Source organism: Hipposideros armiger, unplaced genomic scaffold (assembly GCF_001890085.2).
Source record: "Hipposideros armiger isolate ML-2016 unplaced genomic scaffold, ASM189008v1 scaffold_15, whole genome shotgun sequence".
Taxonomy (NCBI): Eukaryota; Metazoa; Chordata; class Mammalia; order Chiroptera; family Hipposideridae; genus Hipposideros; species Hipposideros armiger.
The window spans coordinates 4,810,325-4,824,930 of NW_017731365.1; the positions used below are offsets into that span (position 1 = coordinate 4,810,325).

At 39.4% G+C, this 14,606-nt stretch overlaps 2 protein-coding genes across 8 annotated transcripts in view; one reads left to right on the forward strand and one right to left on the reverse strand.

Moving 5' to 3' along the window:
- Positions 1-1,894, reverse strand: part of ASCC1 (activating signal cointegrator 1 complex subunit 1) — a 124,827-nt gene extending 122,933 nt beyond the window's left edge. The window contains exons 1-2 of one of the 5 annotated variants that reach the window (XM_019625483.1): positions 1,802-1,894; positions 138-282 (exon numbers count right to left, since the gene is read on the reverse strand). In XM_019625483.1, the coding sequence (XP_019481028.1) occupies positions 138-249 (112 nt within the window). In that variant the 5' untranslated portion in view covers positions 250-282; positions 1,802-1,894. The other 4 variants (XM_019625509.1, XM_019625500.1, XM_019625476.1 and 1 more) reach the window with 4 other exon arrangements.
- On the forward strand, positions 1,629-11,964 carry ANAPC16 (anaphase promoting complex subunit 16). Of its 3 annotated transcripts, XM_019625544.1 has the most exons (5): positions 1,669-1,736; positions 2,773-2,837; positions 5,579-5,747; positions 10,352-10,426; positions 11,133-11,964. In XM_019625544.1, the coding sequence occupies exons 3-5, from the start codon at positions 5,606-5,608 to the stop codon at positions 11,246-11,248; spliced, it is 333 nt and encodes a 110-aa protein (XP_019481089.1). In that variant the 5' UTR covers positions 1,669-1,736; positions 2,773-2,837; positions 5,579-5,605; the 3' UTR covers positions 11,249-11,964. The 3 variants fall into 3 exon arrangements, with proteins under 3 accessions (XP_019481078.1, XP_019481089.1, XP_019481099.1); XM_019625533.1 differs by lacking the exon at positions 2,773-2,837 and having other exon boundaries at positions 1,629-1,736; XM_019625554.1 differs by lacking the exons at positions 1,669-1,736; positions 2,773-2,837 and adding an exon at positions 1,994-2,094.
- Positions 11,965-14,606: the final 2,642 nt, after the last annotated feature.

Genomic DNA, 14,606 nt, shown 5'->3' on the forward strand with positions numbered 1-14,606 from the left:
AGCTCAGCGGCTGCTCAGCTCAGGCTGGACTCGAACCGCTGTTGCTCAGAGCTCAAACTCTTGAGCAAGCTCTTAACCAACTGAGCCACTCGGCCAGCCCCATTTTACTTATCTGACCAAAGAGAAATTAGGATTACCTTGATAGAAGTCCTCATCCTCTTCTTCATGTTGGTAAGTCTGTTCTTGAATAGGATTCTTCCTATAAATCCGTCCATCAATTCTTACAAGCTGTGGGCGAAGAACTTCCATAATACTTTCTCCAAATAATTCTCCAGTGAAATCCTGAAAAATAAATCATCACCTTACCTTTTGTTTTAATTGGAAATAAAAACCCTGTCTCTATTATATGGATCATTATGTAGGCCTTGAAAGGACATAATTGGGCATCAGTTCATAGTAGCAAAGGCAGCACTGTTTCCATTAGACTAGCCCTATCAGTAAGCTGTTTTAAGACCATTGATGCATTTTCCATTGTACTATTCCATTCCCGGCTCACTCTAGACAGCAATTTGTAAACTATTCAGCACTCCAAAAAAGGTAATTTATAAGATACTGAGCCCTTTATATACAGACTGTCCATGATTTTGAAACAGAATGGTCTATTTATTACTTTAACCTAAAAGGAGTAAAATGCAAACTTCTGTGTTTACCTAAGCAATTGTCACCCTTTCTATCCAGCATAATTAAGAGAATTGGGGATATTTAATACACTTATCCTTCAGGGGAAAAAAAGCCCCTAAGTACTTTCAGAGGTGCTTAAAATATACACCCTACAATTAGATCCAGTTGCCTATGAAAACAATTAAAATATGACTTAACCAACATGGCTCTTAAATCCAATTTCTATAGGCCACTGCCCAACCAACTGCACACCAGAGAAGCCAAGCTTTTAGTCACTACTTAATGAATCAATAATTCAGGAAACAAGGTTTGCTTATGGGCTGACTTTTGTTAAGTTCAACTAATGTTCCTTTCACATAGGTGGGGCAGTTTTGAAGCCCAAAATGCTTTAAGAATTCCAAACAAAACAGATCAACCCTTAATACATACACTAATATTCAGTCCAACCCTCAGCAAGTAAGTCATTTAAATTAGTACTTTGCTTATAGAACCAAGGAGCGATTTCGTGTTGTGAGAAATAACAACATAGAAGGAAAATAGACTTGAATGGAGAGGGCATAATTAGCAAGTTTACTGACATTACACCCTAGTACCCAGTTCCCCCCAGGACCTCTCAAAAAAAAAAAAGAAAAAAAAGACGTTAATCTCAAGGTCAGGCCCTCAGACCAGGAGCTCTGGAAGAAGAGAGGCGCCTCAGAGACAGCGGACTCTTCATCTGCCTTTCTTTTCCGGCTCTGGGCTACGAGATTGCTCAGAAGGAAGGGGGAAATAACCAATTTAACCCTGCTTCGTGATGGATTGGAGGAGAAGAAAGCAGAAAGCCTGCAATGTCGTAGGGGAAGCTAAAGCCCCGAATCATAAAAGCGAGCGGGGAAAAAAAAAAAAAAAAACGAGTACACCAGACAGTGAAGAAAAAAGAACTCCGCGGCCGCAGGTAAACCAAGCAAAAAACCCGGAAGTAGTCCCTAGGACCGCGTCCTCCGCGCCTCCCCGCCGCGGCCACGCCCACCACAACACGGGCGCGAGCACGCCGCCGTCTTAGTCGTTGTCAGCGCGGCGGCTGCGGCTGGCCCTGGGGGCGGGGCTGCAGGGAAAAAAGTGCTAAAACCGCTGAGGTAAGTGGCCGAGGGCTCAGGGACCTTCGGTAGCTTGGTGGAAAGGCTGATCCCTGGGATCCTACCTGCAGGGACTAGTAAAATGGAGTAGATAGGTAGAGAAACAGGAGCCTGCTGCTGAGGGAGTGTAAGGAAATTTCCTCAGGCCGCTGCGGACTGAGTACGCATGCGGACGGACGGGGTGGCGCTTGCGCGATGATACAGCGCCAATGGCGTCGCCCCTTTTGGGACCGAGTTGAGGAGGAGGGGAAACTGTGGCTTGAAGTAAACTTGAGAACCGCTGGCATTCTGACCCCTCCCGTCTCCAGTCCTTTTTGCTCTACCACACCTGGTTTTAGCTGCAACATCTATTTGAATGGTAATCCAGCTGTTTAAGTGGAACGATTTGTTGATGGAATTTAATGATTGTTAATAATTTGCCATTGTATACCAGCGTACCTCTTTCAGTGTCATGTGGAGAGGAGATTTTTTTTCAAAAGGAAGGCTTCTTTTTAACAAAATGGATATATGCTAGGAAGGAAAGTAGTTTATGAATACGAGGTCATCCCTGTTGTACATGAATAAATATTTAATCATCTTAGCGTGGCCGCAGCCATGCTGTGTCCCCCAAAATAGCACTACTCTCCTATAAGAATCTCTACTGCCATAATCCTAGCTACCCTGATAAAGCCAAACTCCAGGTTACTTCAACAATATTTATTCATTCAACAAAATCTTACTGAGCCACCTACCTTGGGCCTGGCAGCCTAGTGGGAGAGAGAGTTGTGTAAATAGATCTGCAGAATCAGGAAGAAAAAGAAAACAGTGGACAAACCCTTATGACACCAAACTTCTCTATCCCCTGCATAATCTTTGCTGAGCTGCTAGCCCTGTGTTTTGTCATTTCTTCATCATTCATTCAAGAAATGTGATCCAGGTGCTGTGCTAGGCCTGGATCAAGGAATTCTTCCTTGGGTCATGAACCTTAAAATGAATGTGTGAAGTACATTAATGGAGGGCATTTTCCCTCTTCCTGAGCAGACTCTTTCCTCTGCAGGAGCTCAGTGACTGAATACCAAATGGAGAGAATTAAAACTTTTCCCATGAGTGTGTTAGGACATAGTAAGTATGAAAAGCTGGGATCTACATAGGGAAAAAAATATTCAAGAATAAATATCTGTTAGAGATTTTGGAGAGGAAGCATTTTTAAGTGTTTACGGTGCCTGTAGCTGTTCCAAATGCTTTAGTTATATTAACCTTCATGACACCTCTGAGGTAGGTACTGTTATCCCCATTTTAGAGATGAGACCAGCTGAGCAACAGAGAGGTTAAGTGATTTGTCCAGAGTCATACAGCAAGTTAAGTAGCAAAACCTGGACATGAATCCAGGCTGAAAGGCTTGAGAATATGAGCTCTTAACCACTGTGCTGTTTCACCTCTCACATGGCACATGACATGCCAATAAAGCCATTGTTTGAAAAATGTCACAGGAAATAAGCTAAAGTCTCTAAACCTCAGTTTTGTTTTGTCATTTATAAAATGAGGGAGTTGGATTTGATGACTTTGAATGAATCTTGTGGTCCTGTGAAATGTTTAATTCATGTAGCAAACATTTATTTAAATCAACAGCTGCTTAGTATAGACCAAGCAGAATGCCTGCCTTTATAGAGCAATTACAAACTAGGGCTTATTGTTAGTTTCACTTTAAACTCCTGTTACCACCTGCTTGCTGATAGCATTAAAAATTTAACCTAAATTTTTAAAGCTAGAAGTTACTTAGGTGTATCTTTCCACCTCAGCAGAAAACTGCCTATTTGTGTTACAGTTAGTTTTGTGCTAATTCTGCACTCCAGTTTTCAACCCTGGCTGTTTTGTGTATTGAATGATAGTACTTCTGAATTTGGAAGAAAATGGGATGAAAGGGAATTTCTTTGATTATATTCTGTTTAGAAGTTACACTGTATCAAGCCTTTGATAGCTGTCCTCACTCTGGCAGTAGTAGCTTAAGTGCTCTGCTGAGCAACTTGATTTCAAAATATAAAGTATCCGTTGCATTTGCAACTGAATAAAACATATAACAGGGTGTAGGAAGATTAGTTTTAAGTCTTAGGTGAGATATATAAACAGTTTACAGTGGGTTCTATTCTGAACTGATGGAAAATAGGAGTGTGCTATTCTCCAAAAGATACCTAAGTTGTCTGCATACTTTATTTAGATCCCAGCAGGAATCCACTTAGAAATTTGGACCTGGTCCATTACTGCTTAAGTTCCTTTTAAAGAGCATTTAAAAACTTGTCAAGCTATATTTTGAGCTAGTGTGGTCCAAAGGGTTAGATATGAATCTAACTTGAAAAGTTGTTGCCTCTATAAATATGAGTATAATTTGCAAAGTTACAGAGCTCAAAGGAAAAAAGGAAAGATGATCTAATACAAGATTGAAAAGGTCATTAGTCAATTTGATTTTTAAATAGGCTGACATTCTAATTATAGCGGCTGCCTTACTGTTCTCATATCCCACTTCAATATTAATCAGTATTACTTATAGACATATAATGAAACCAGAAACAGCTCTGCTACCCTCACAGTCTTAAGTCATCATCACAAAATTAAGGAAACAGAACAGCCAGATTTTCAGAAATGCACAGTATATCATTTTCCTTGCTAGGAAACTGGATTATGTATATATAGGATTTATATCTGCATAGAATTTCCTCTTTTTGTCTATTTTTTCAAAAATAAGTGCTTTTTATAACAAACGTTTTCATTTTTCAACTAACAATAAAAAATTCAGCTAAAATTCTCTCTGATCATTAAAAAGTCATTTTTTAAAAATCAGTTTAAAGTCATTTTTATCATTTTTTTAATTGAACTAAAATTTCCTAACATGAATTAACCATTAGCCATCAATTGACTTCAAATAAAATGTAAAATACAGCTCTTCAATCACACTAGCTTAATAGCCACATGAGGCTAGTGGCTACCATATTGGACAGTGCAGAAATAGAACATTAGAACATCTCCATAATGACAGAGAGTTGTTAGCCCAGTACTAGACCACTTTTTAAAGAAAACACACTTTTTAGACACTTGCAAATGTATGGTATAAGCTGCTTTGGCAAAAGTAGTATTTTTGTTTTAAACTTTCATAAGGAGTCATGTATTCAGTATAGATTTTCACATCTACATTTGGACTTTCTGATTTTTTGATATGACAGTATTAAACACCACAGCTGCTCTATTCCTAATAGGCCATGAAATCTGAGATCACTTCCTGAGCTATTTTGTTCTAGTTTTGAGACGCCACCAAGTGATCAACTTACATATTGCATTTGGATGAAAAATTTTTTTAATTTTTTAATGAAAGGGCCAATATGTGTTTTCTAACCAATTCCTCTTCCTTGGGAACAGAACACAGTGTTATTCTGGAATTTTATTTGGAAAATTTTCTAAGTGAATTTCTGGTGTGGCTTGGTCAGGATGTATCCAAGACAAACTGTCCTATGAGGCATGGTTGTTTTACCCTCATATAATTTATTTCCTCGGTCAAATTGCTACCTTGGCACTGTCCTGTCACCCCTTCATAACCCATAAATCACCCACAGTCAATCCCAAGCAACATAAACAGTTTGCTAATGGTAGGAAATAGTGTTTTAAGTAGAAAAACTAAGAATAAACATATCTTCACTTAAAATCCTGAGTGACATGTTAGCCTGAGGCATCAATAAAAGATTGTGGGAGTGGAGAGGGTAGAAAAAAGGGTAGGTAATTTTTTACTAAACTAATGCTGGCTTTTATGGCAACTAGAATGAAATGTCAATCTCACTCCCATAAACTTGCCAATTGCTGTTTTTCTTTCTCTGTAGTGAAGTGAGAATTCTACTAGAGAGGAAATGGCTGCTTCTTCCTCGTCCTCCTCAGCTGGTGGGGTCAGTGGAAGTTCTGTCACTGGATCTGGTTTCAGTGTCTCAGACCTTGCCCCACCACGGAAAGCCCTTTTCACCTACCCCAAAGGAGCTGGAGAGATGTTAGAAGGTGATCTCATGCTGCTTTTTGCTGAATAATTGGTTTCAGACCTGCAATGAATGTTAATTGTAAAGAAGCTATTAAGTGGGTTAGAGATGAATTTGCCCTGATTTCAGCTCCACATTTCATCTTTTGTCCCCATTTCAAAATAATATCTTTAAAACACAAATCTCTCTCCAGAATCAGAATTTTGGAGCTGAAAAAACTTCGGAAATCAAAGAGGTCATCTAGAGTTATTTAGGTCCAGAAACAGTAAAGTGATTTGCTCACATGAAAGACAAAGTCAACACAGGAACCAAGAATTCTCTTGACCTCTTGTTCGTTTGCTTTATCCGTCTCCCTATGGTTATAGTAGGTCTTTTCTTTTTCTTATGTAGTTGATTTACAGGTTAACCCCATCAAAGAGGTTCTGAGAGCAAATCAAAACTAATACACTTCTATGTGAAGAAGACTGTACTGGCCCACTGCAGGACAGTGCTATATGGTTTTTCCAGCACTGGAGCTGAACTTGGCATGCTGTTACCCACCATCTTATTCAGCACACATTTTCAAACTGGATGGGCAAGATCAGGGCATAGGCTTTAAGCGTGAAACAGCACTGGTATCTGGAATTCATCAGATTCATGTCACCTGAGGAGATATGTCAATAAATTATTAATAGGGAGCATAAAAATCACCTGACGATCTTATTTAAATGCACATTTCCGGCCCACCTTAGAGATTCTGAATTAGTGCAGGGTGCAGCACAGGAACCTTTGTTTTTGACTAACATCCAGGGGACTCTCATGAAAATGGTCCTTAATTATTAAACTATTCATTCTTTGAAAAAAATCAGCAAAGAACCTATTAAGGATTCAAAATCTACTTGATTCTAACACTTTTGTGCTTAATTATAGATCTTTTTTGCTTTAAATATTGCAAATTTCAGTAAGTACATTTAATCTGGAAATGTCTCTGAGAAAGATACAAACTATAGGAGTTGGCTTCTTATAAGTTTATTCACTTATATCAGGTATAATAAAAAGAGTTTTGGAGGTAAGCCAGAGCAAACAGAAGAATCATTTTTACAGTAAAACATAGAAAGACTGGGACCTTAAGGCTTTCTAGAATTGGTTCAAATCATAATTAGTGAAGTAGATGACCAGGTAGCATAGTTAGTGATACATCTGAGGTGTATGTACTACTGTCTTTAGCTTTTCATTTTCTTCAATTGTGTTAACTAAATACTCAAGCTAGTATCACTGAGTCTGGAGGGAGTGAACAATTGGGGCCTTGTTTATCATTTTTGGCACTAAAAATATATTATGACTTCAGTTATATGCAGCAGTGACCTGGTGTTAAGGAAGTTCCTCACAAAACAAATGAAAAAGTTGGAGGCATTTAAATTGCTTAATGAGTTTTGTAGCTGCAGAAAAGGAATCAATGTTTAACAATAGATTCTGAGATTGAAGTCATTTAAATTCTAGCTACAGAAGGAATTTAATACTGGAGGTACCTCCTTAGTCTCAAAGCTGTCAGCATTCTTTGTCAGAATACACCAGATTACTTAGAAACATTAAAAGAAGAAAGGTTTCTGAGATTAGTCTGAATGTTGATGTTCTAACATGTTATAGTTCTGTCTGTTTTTATTCCATCCTAATATGCTTTATGAAGGAATGTGTTGGCTTTCTAGTGTAGGATGAATTTATATTAAGTTTAAATTCACAGTGCACAGTTATGATTCTTTGTCTTAGGCTTAAAGTTTCACCCATATTTAAAGATGCTTACACTTTAAGGACAGACTATGAAAAATTAGAGATGGTAATCCCCTGAACTATCCTGGTTAACTCAAGAATGTTAAATTGAAAAGAGTATTTCTAAATGTGAATTAATAAATATATTAGATTTGGAAGCATCTTCTACCATCTATATAGGTGGTACTATTATGCAATTAACACACCTGTACCTGACCATTTTTCTTAGTGTTTTAATTGAATATGAAAATAGAGTAGGAAGAGTTGCCTGTTCAGAGTAAGGAACAAAAACAATCAGGAATCAAGGTTGGATGCATTTATAATCTTAACAGGTTCAACTTGATCTTTCATCCTCCTAAGTCTAAGATAATAAGCCCAAATAACATGTAGTTAACCTTGTGAATTAACCTTTGTGTGCACCTACTCTCTGATAACAGACGCCTCACATAAGCAGTATACAGCAGTTTTCAGCATTCTCCTGCCCGTGGCTAAGATTGTCCTCACCCAGTTATTAATGAGCAAATTAGGCACTGCCTTCCAGCCCAGAAATGGCTGAATTTTAGTGATAGTGTAGGCCAATGAAGTGTAAATTATCTGACATTGTCTGATTTCCTGCTGTGAGATAATTTTCTTTTAAATGAATTTGTTAGCATCCTATTTATTGGAGTTGCAGTGGTGTTAGATTTGGGCAATTTACTGAACTTTTAACTCTTTATAACCTTTGCTTGTCCCTTAAAAGGAAATCTGATGTATTGCTACTTGGTGTGTTACAAAGGGTTTGATTACAATTTCTAAATGGAAGACAGATCGCCCTAAGCTGACTCCTCTCTGGAGAAATTGCAGGCTTTAGATTGGTAACAGATATCACATTTAATCGGATGTAGTTAAGATGCAGTGGACTTTGTGGTTAACAGAGCTGCAAATCAGCAAAAGTGTGTTCCATAGGCATATACAGTGGCAGAGTGATAGCAGCAACGGCATATAGAAAGGCATATAGAGTACCTTTTTGAAAGGTTAGCCTGCATCCTTTTGCTTTGAAGTTCATTACCAAGGGAAATATGCAAATACTATAATTTAAGCATTTTATCCTAATAGCACCTGTTATTGAATGTAAGGGGAAGGCAGCACTTCCCAGAGCTTCCAAATACATTTTGGCCTGATCCTCATGGTCCGTAATCCCCACTGCCTTGTGTGAGTGAGATCCTAAAGTTCAGGATAGTTCAGGATTAAACCCCCTGAGAAGTGAACTCTAATTCTCTATGCTTTGTTCTTTCTAAAATAAAACGTGACTTATAATTTGACTCTAAGCAAGGTTATGCATAGGATAAGGAACACTGGCATATATACACACAAGAGTCATAATAAATTGCATCATTGGTATCCAATGTTCACACGGTCCATCTTCTCATAGTGGAATTCATAGTTGTTTGTTGCCCAGTTATCAAAAAAAACTCAGTGATATCATTAGCTTAGCTAGGTCTTTAAACTGGACAGTATAATATTCATTTAATTGAAAATAAAATTTTTTTGCTCAGATGCATGATCTGCTCACAGATGACTTATTCAGCCAGAGGAATGGGGGTGGGAGGAGGAAATAGGATCCTGTCCCATATAGCACACTATGTAGAAAAGAGGTTGCATTCGGAGAATGTAACACTTGACCTAAAATGCATATCACTTTATGAAATAAATTATATTTTAAAATAATATATGATTCATATGAAAATAATTGTATTTTCATTTCTGGGTTTTTTGCATCAATTTTGAAGATAGTATTGGACAGAAGCCCTCTTGATTGTATATTCAAGCCATTTGGACACAATATCTATACTTTTTCTTATTTACCATAACTTCGGAAATAAGGTCGGCCTTATGTGAAACAGCATGAAGCCAGAATGGTTAGTCCTAACTCCTTGTCACCTAATACTAGCTGACACACAAACCCATGATTGATGGGTGAGTGTTTGACACCTAGTAGTGCTGGCATGCACTACCACCTAAAAAAAGACAGCTGTGTCCTCGCCTCCATTTGTTTTAGGATTTTTGCAATAAGGAAACTTCTCTACGTGATTTGAGCTACCCTTCTAAAAGCCCCATTTTCCTACATGAGCTCTATGTCTTTGGGGGTATGTTTTGCTGTATCAGCTGTTGCCTGACAAGGAATAACATAAACTAGCTTATATTTCACAATCATCTTCTAAGTTCCATGGTGAATGAGTTAGCTACCTTCTTGTTGCCAGTTCTTGGCACCAGTACAATGCAAGGTTCTGAAATTGTACTATACTCTTATCGCCAACCAAATTGCAGTGTTTTGGTTCAGTTGGAAAATCAAGGTTACAATTTGCGTTTACAGAATGAAATTTCCCAGCAGTGTTTTGACATGGTCATAGTGATGTAATTTGATACACTAAAAATCAACAACAGCTATTTTTCCCTCAGCTGTACTTTTTAGAATGAAAATGATTTTGAGTTTCAGTATACTTTTGTGTTTTGATAGCACCGGGGTCACAGGGCCAAATGTGTCAGCTGTCAGTGTTTGCCTGACATACGCGCGTACAAAAGAGGAGAACATTAAGAAACTATTGGGTTGGGAGGGGGGAATGTTGACCGGGACATTAGACTGAGGTTTCTTGTTTTTGTTTTGTTAAACACTATTTTTAAACTCTTAAACAAGTAGAGGGACTATTTTAATATTCTAGGTATAGGAGTAGCTTTTATGCAGAGCAGTGTTAGTTCTAAATTAAACAGAAGCTGTCTTTGTAAGCACTAAAAAGTAGACCCTGAATGTAAGAGCGAGGAAAAGAATGGACATGTTTACTTGGTTTACAGGAGCCATAAAGCCCTTAGAGCAGATTAAACTTTTTCTCCTTTTGTCTGTAGATGGCTCTGAGAGATTCCTCTGCGAATCTGTTTTCAGCTATCAAGTGGCATCTACGCTTAAACAGGTGAAACATGGTAAGCACATGAGTGTTGTGTACTTAACTGAGAATAAATTTACTGGGGTGGGGTGGGGTATAGAGGGGCATTCAGGAAGGTCATGTGCTCTTGTCAAACTCCTGAAATTCAGCAAGGCTATTTAAGTGGACTTTCTAAACTACCTGCGGGCAATAACATTCTATAGTCTTAATCCAGACATAAATCCGCATTAAGGCTTAAGTTAAAGTCAAAAGGGTTAGTTTTCTAGGGGAGTTAATGCTCCCCACTCCTCTTGTGTTGCTTTTTCCTCTCCTTTCTGAAACCTTCCACTGCTGTTCTCTACTGGTTACCATCATCATCTTCATCTTCAAGTACTTCTGTGATACTTCATGACCTACCTGGACTCTGAGATCCGGGCAGCACCTTTTCTGTTCCATCATGCCTCACCAGGCCTTCATTCTTGCCTCAGGGAACTGTGTTCCCCCAGCAGACCATTTCTCCATTGAAGCATTAGGTCGGGGGGAAGCGGCAATTGCCTGTAACCATAGGATCTTATAAACATCACTGTGCATGGAGGATAACTACTACTTTTTAAGATTAAGTCTTCTGACCAATATAGAATAAGACCCCGTTATTAGAATATTGAGGGGAAAACTCCTAGAAATTATTTTTAAGCCAATCATGTTGGTGGTTGGTAACTGTTTCGTGAGACTGTGTTATATATTACCTCCTGGACTCGTTACAGATCAGCAAGTTGCTCGGATGGAAAAACTAGCTGGTTTGGTAGAAGAGCTGGAGGCAGATGAGTGGCGATTTAAACCCATCGAGCAGCTGCTGGGGTTCACACCCTCTTCCGGTTGACCTGGCCTGGATGGTCACTCTGGTGTGCGCAGCGCCTGCAGAGCCAGCAAAGGACCTTTCTTACAGCTTACATAGCCATCGAGAGATTCACAGCTCCATTGCTGACTTGTTAATTCACATCCATACTTGGTTTCTCTGTACCTATTCACAAGCAACAAATATTTAAATGTATGATCTTACAGGGAAACTTTTTGTTTATTTGTTTTAAAAAAGCATTGAGAATTAGGTTAAAACAATTGGCATCACAGAACCAGGAGGTTTGGGTTTCAGAGATTTATAAAACGTCACAAACCAGGTAAGACACGTGCCGGAATTGGCCCTCTGAATGGCATCTCTACTGACACTCATGCACTGCACGGGATCCTCACCAGTCAAGTCCAAGGTCAGGATCTGGAGTTATTAAATCCAGCATTTCTGACCTAAAACAGTTCTTTCTTGCAGATGAATATAATTTCAACTCAGGACCTGTGCAGATGAGGAATTTTTAAATGTTCAGGGTTTTTTTCCTATTTTTAGACATCTAATTCTATAGATTCTAACGTTTTCTAACCTGTTCTAGACATGCCAGCATGTCTATAGAATTGCTCTTTGAATGTTGAAGCACTTGTAAAAATAAAGCAGTGAGCAAAATCCTTTAAACACAGAAATCCTGAGTTCATCTTATTGGTGGCCTCAAGCAATTCTTTAGCAAATAAATCCTTTGAAAGGGCTCCAAATTGGTTTCTTTATCCTTTCAAAGTCTCAGGGATTGGGGATAAGGGAAAGAGGTCAAATTACTTTTTATAAGAAGGGAATCTAAAACCATTTCTCCTAAGCAAATGGTAGATATGCTTTATCTCAGGGATATTTGTCTTTACAGACATATATAAATTTATCTTACCAATATTGGAGTAGGTTTTATATCATGATGGGGGAAAACCTGGAAAGCTAAGAGGTGTTCTTTATTCTCCCTCATGGGACCTCAGGGTCCACACTGTAGTTAAGAGAATCATTTATTAGATTTTATGCAAATTTTGCCTCAGACAACATTTGTCTTTTTCCTCATTAATAACTTGTACCGGACCTGCTTAGAGTTGCTTAATTATAAATAAATAAGATCCCAGAAACAATTGGCCTTAATCTCAGGAATTCAAAATGTTGCACATGTACTACCTGACAAGGAGGTGGTGACTTCATTGAGCAGGTAAGGAATTTGAGCACCAGGAAGTTAAAGACCTACCCATGGTCACAGAGGGAAGGAGGCCAGAGCATGATGCTTTGCCACTAGCCTCCCTTGTTTATTTGCACCTGGTCAAAGAAAGAGTTTCAGAGCTGGAAGAGACCTTAGCAATCATCTAGTTCATTCCCTGATAGTCGAGACCTTGTCTGTCTCATCCAGTGCCGTACACTCAGTACCTAGAATACTACCAGGCACATAGTAGTTATATTACAGGTATTTATTGAATGAATAAAGACGTAAGAACTTGTGTATTTACCATTTTAGCAGGTGTGCTAGCTATTTGCAGTGCAATATCCATAGTGGAGTAATGCCTAAGGTAATTGAGATAGGTAGTGGGCAAAGCCAACACTATAACCCAGATCTCAGCCCGGAGCTCTCTATAATGCTACACTGACAGGTGGAAAGTGAACAAATGGAAGCTGTGCCAAAGCAGCCATGTCACATGATCCCATCTATGTGAGGAGCCAAGGCAATGATGCTAGTGGCTCCCTGCCCTCCTTTTGGGCTTCTCTACATGGGTCTATTGGTAATGCCACGTGTCGGCATCCACGAGCTCTTCTCCTCTCAAGATACATTAATTTCTCCTGTCTGTCAAATTTCCCTAAAGAAGTTGTTTTCCAGAATCAGCTTATTTCATTTTTATACGATAAGCTTTTTAGGGCAGGTAATGAAATAATACACAGTTTATTACCAGCTACAATACAGGGGATGTTCCTTTCCAAATGTCTTTTTCATTAAACAGACAATTGTTGAGCACTTACTATGTGTCTAGCACTTTCTAGATGCTTAGGATATGCTGTCAAACAAGACACGGTCACCAAACTCGAGTTTATAAAAGAGAGACAAGATAATTTTTTTTTTTTTTTAGCTGAGCCATCCTGCCGCCTGTAGGCAGCTCAGTGACAGCTCAGCTCCGGCATCGAACCACTTGTTGCTCAGAGCTCACACTCTTGAGTGAGCTCTTAACCAACTGAGCCACTTGGCCAGCCCCAAAAAGGTAATTTTAAGTGTAAAAACAGCCTGATAGGAGAAAGCATGAGATGCTATAAAATCAAACAGCTAATCCAGCTGAGCGAGAGATTGCTTCCTAGAAAGATGATGTTTAGGCTGAGACCCAAAGAACAAGTAAGGTGGGAAGAGAGGGCTTTCTAGGTGGAGGAAATAAAATATGCAAAGGCCCAAGGGTGAGAAAGGGCAGGATGCTTTTTTGGGATGCAGGTGCTTTGTTATGCTGGTTCCTAGCATATAAGGGCAAGAGATGAAACACGATTGGACTTCATGGGTTTTGCTAAGGAATTTAAACTTCAACAGAGAACAGTGGGGAGCCACTGAAGTAGGGAAATGACAAAATGTGGTTTCACTTCAGAAATTTTAGTTGGTGGGAATGGTGGCAAATGAGTGGCAGTTAAAATCCAGATCTTTTAGGAGGCTGTCATGGAAATCCAGGTGAGAGATAATTGCAATCCAAATTAAAGATGTGGAGCCAGAGGATGGATCTGATTTGAGAGTTGCTCAAGAAGTATCATATACAGGGCTTGATGACTAGTCAAACTTGGAGAACTCGGAGGACACCCAGGTTTCTTGTGTCTGTAGCTGAGAGGCTGGTGGTACTCTTCACTGAGACACAGGTACTGAAAGAGCAGCAGACTCGAGATGTCCAGGTGGCAGGTGATTGTGGATTTATAACTCAGGAGAGTGAGCTGGGCCTAAGTTATAGTAGATTTGGGACTCACCAGCCTAGAGATGTTTATTAAATCAAAGGTGGACATTGGCGGAATTGCCCAGGGAGAGAGCCCATGGAATCAGAAGACAATTGGACCAAGGAAGGATCAGATCCCTGAGGAACCCTAACATGGAAGGGACAGGAAAGCAGCTGGCAGGAAGAGAGAGAGCTGGGCAACCAGGAAGAGTATGGTGGCAAGGGGAAAGGACGTTTTAAGAAGAAGGCGAAAAACAGTATCCCGTGTAGCAGAGCACTTAGATGAGAGATGGAGAAGCTCTTTGGATTTTATCAAGGAGATTGTTGGTGACCTTGTCTCAAGAGCAGCTGTCTTGGGCCGGCCGAGTGGCTCAGTTGGTTAAGAGCTCGCTCAAGAGTTTGAGCTCTGAGCAACAGCGGTTCGAGTCCAGCCCGAGCTG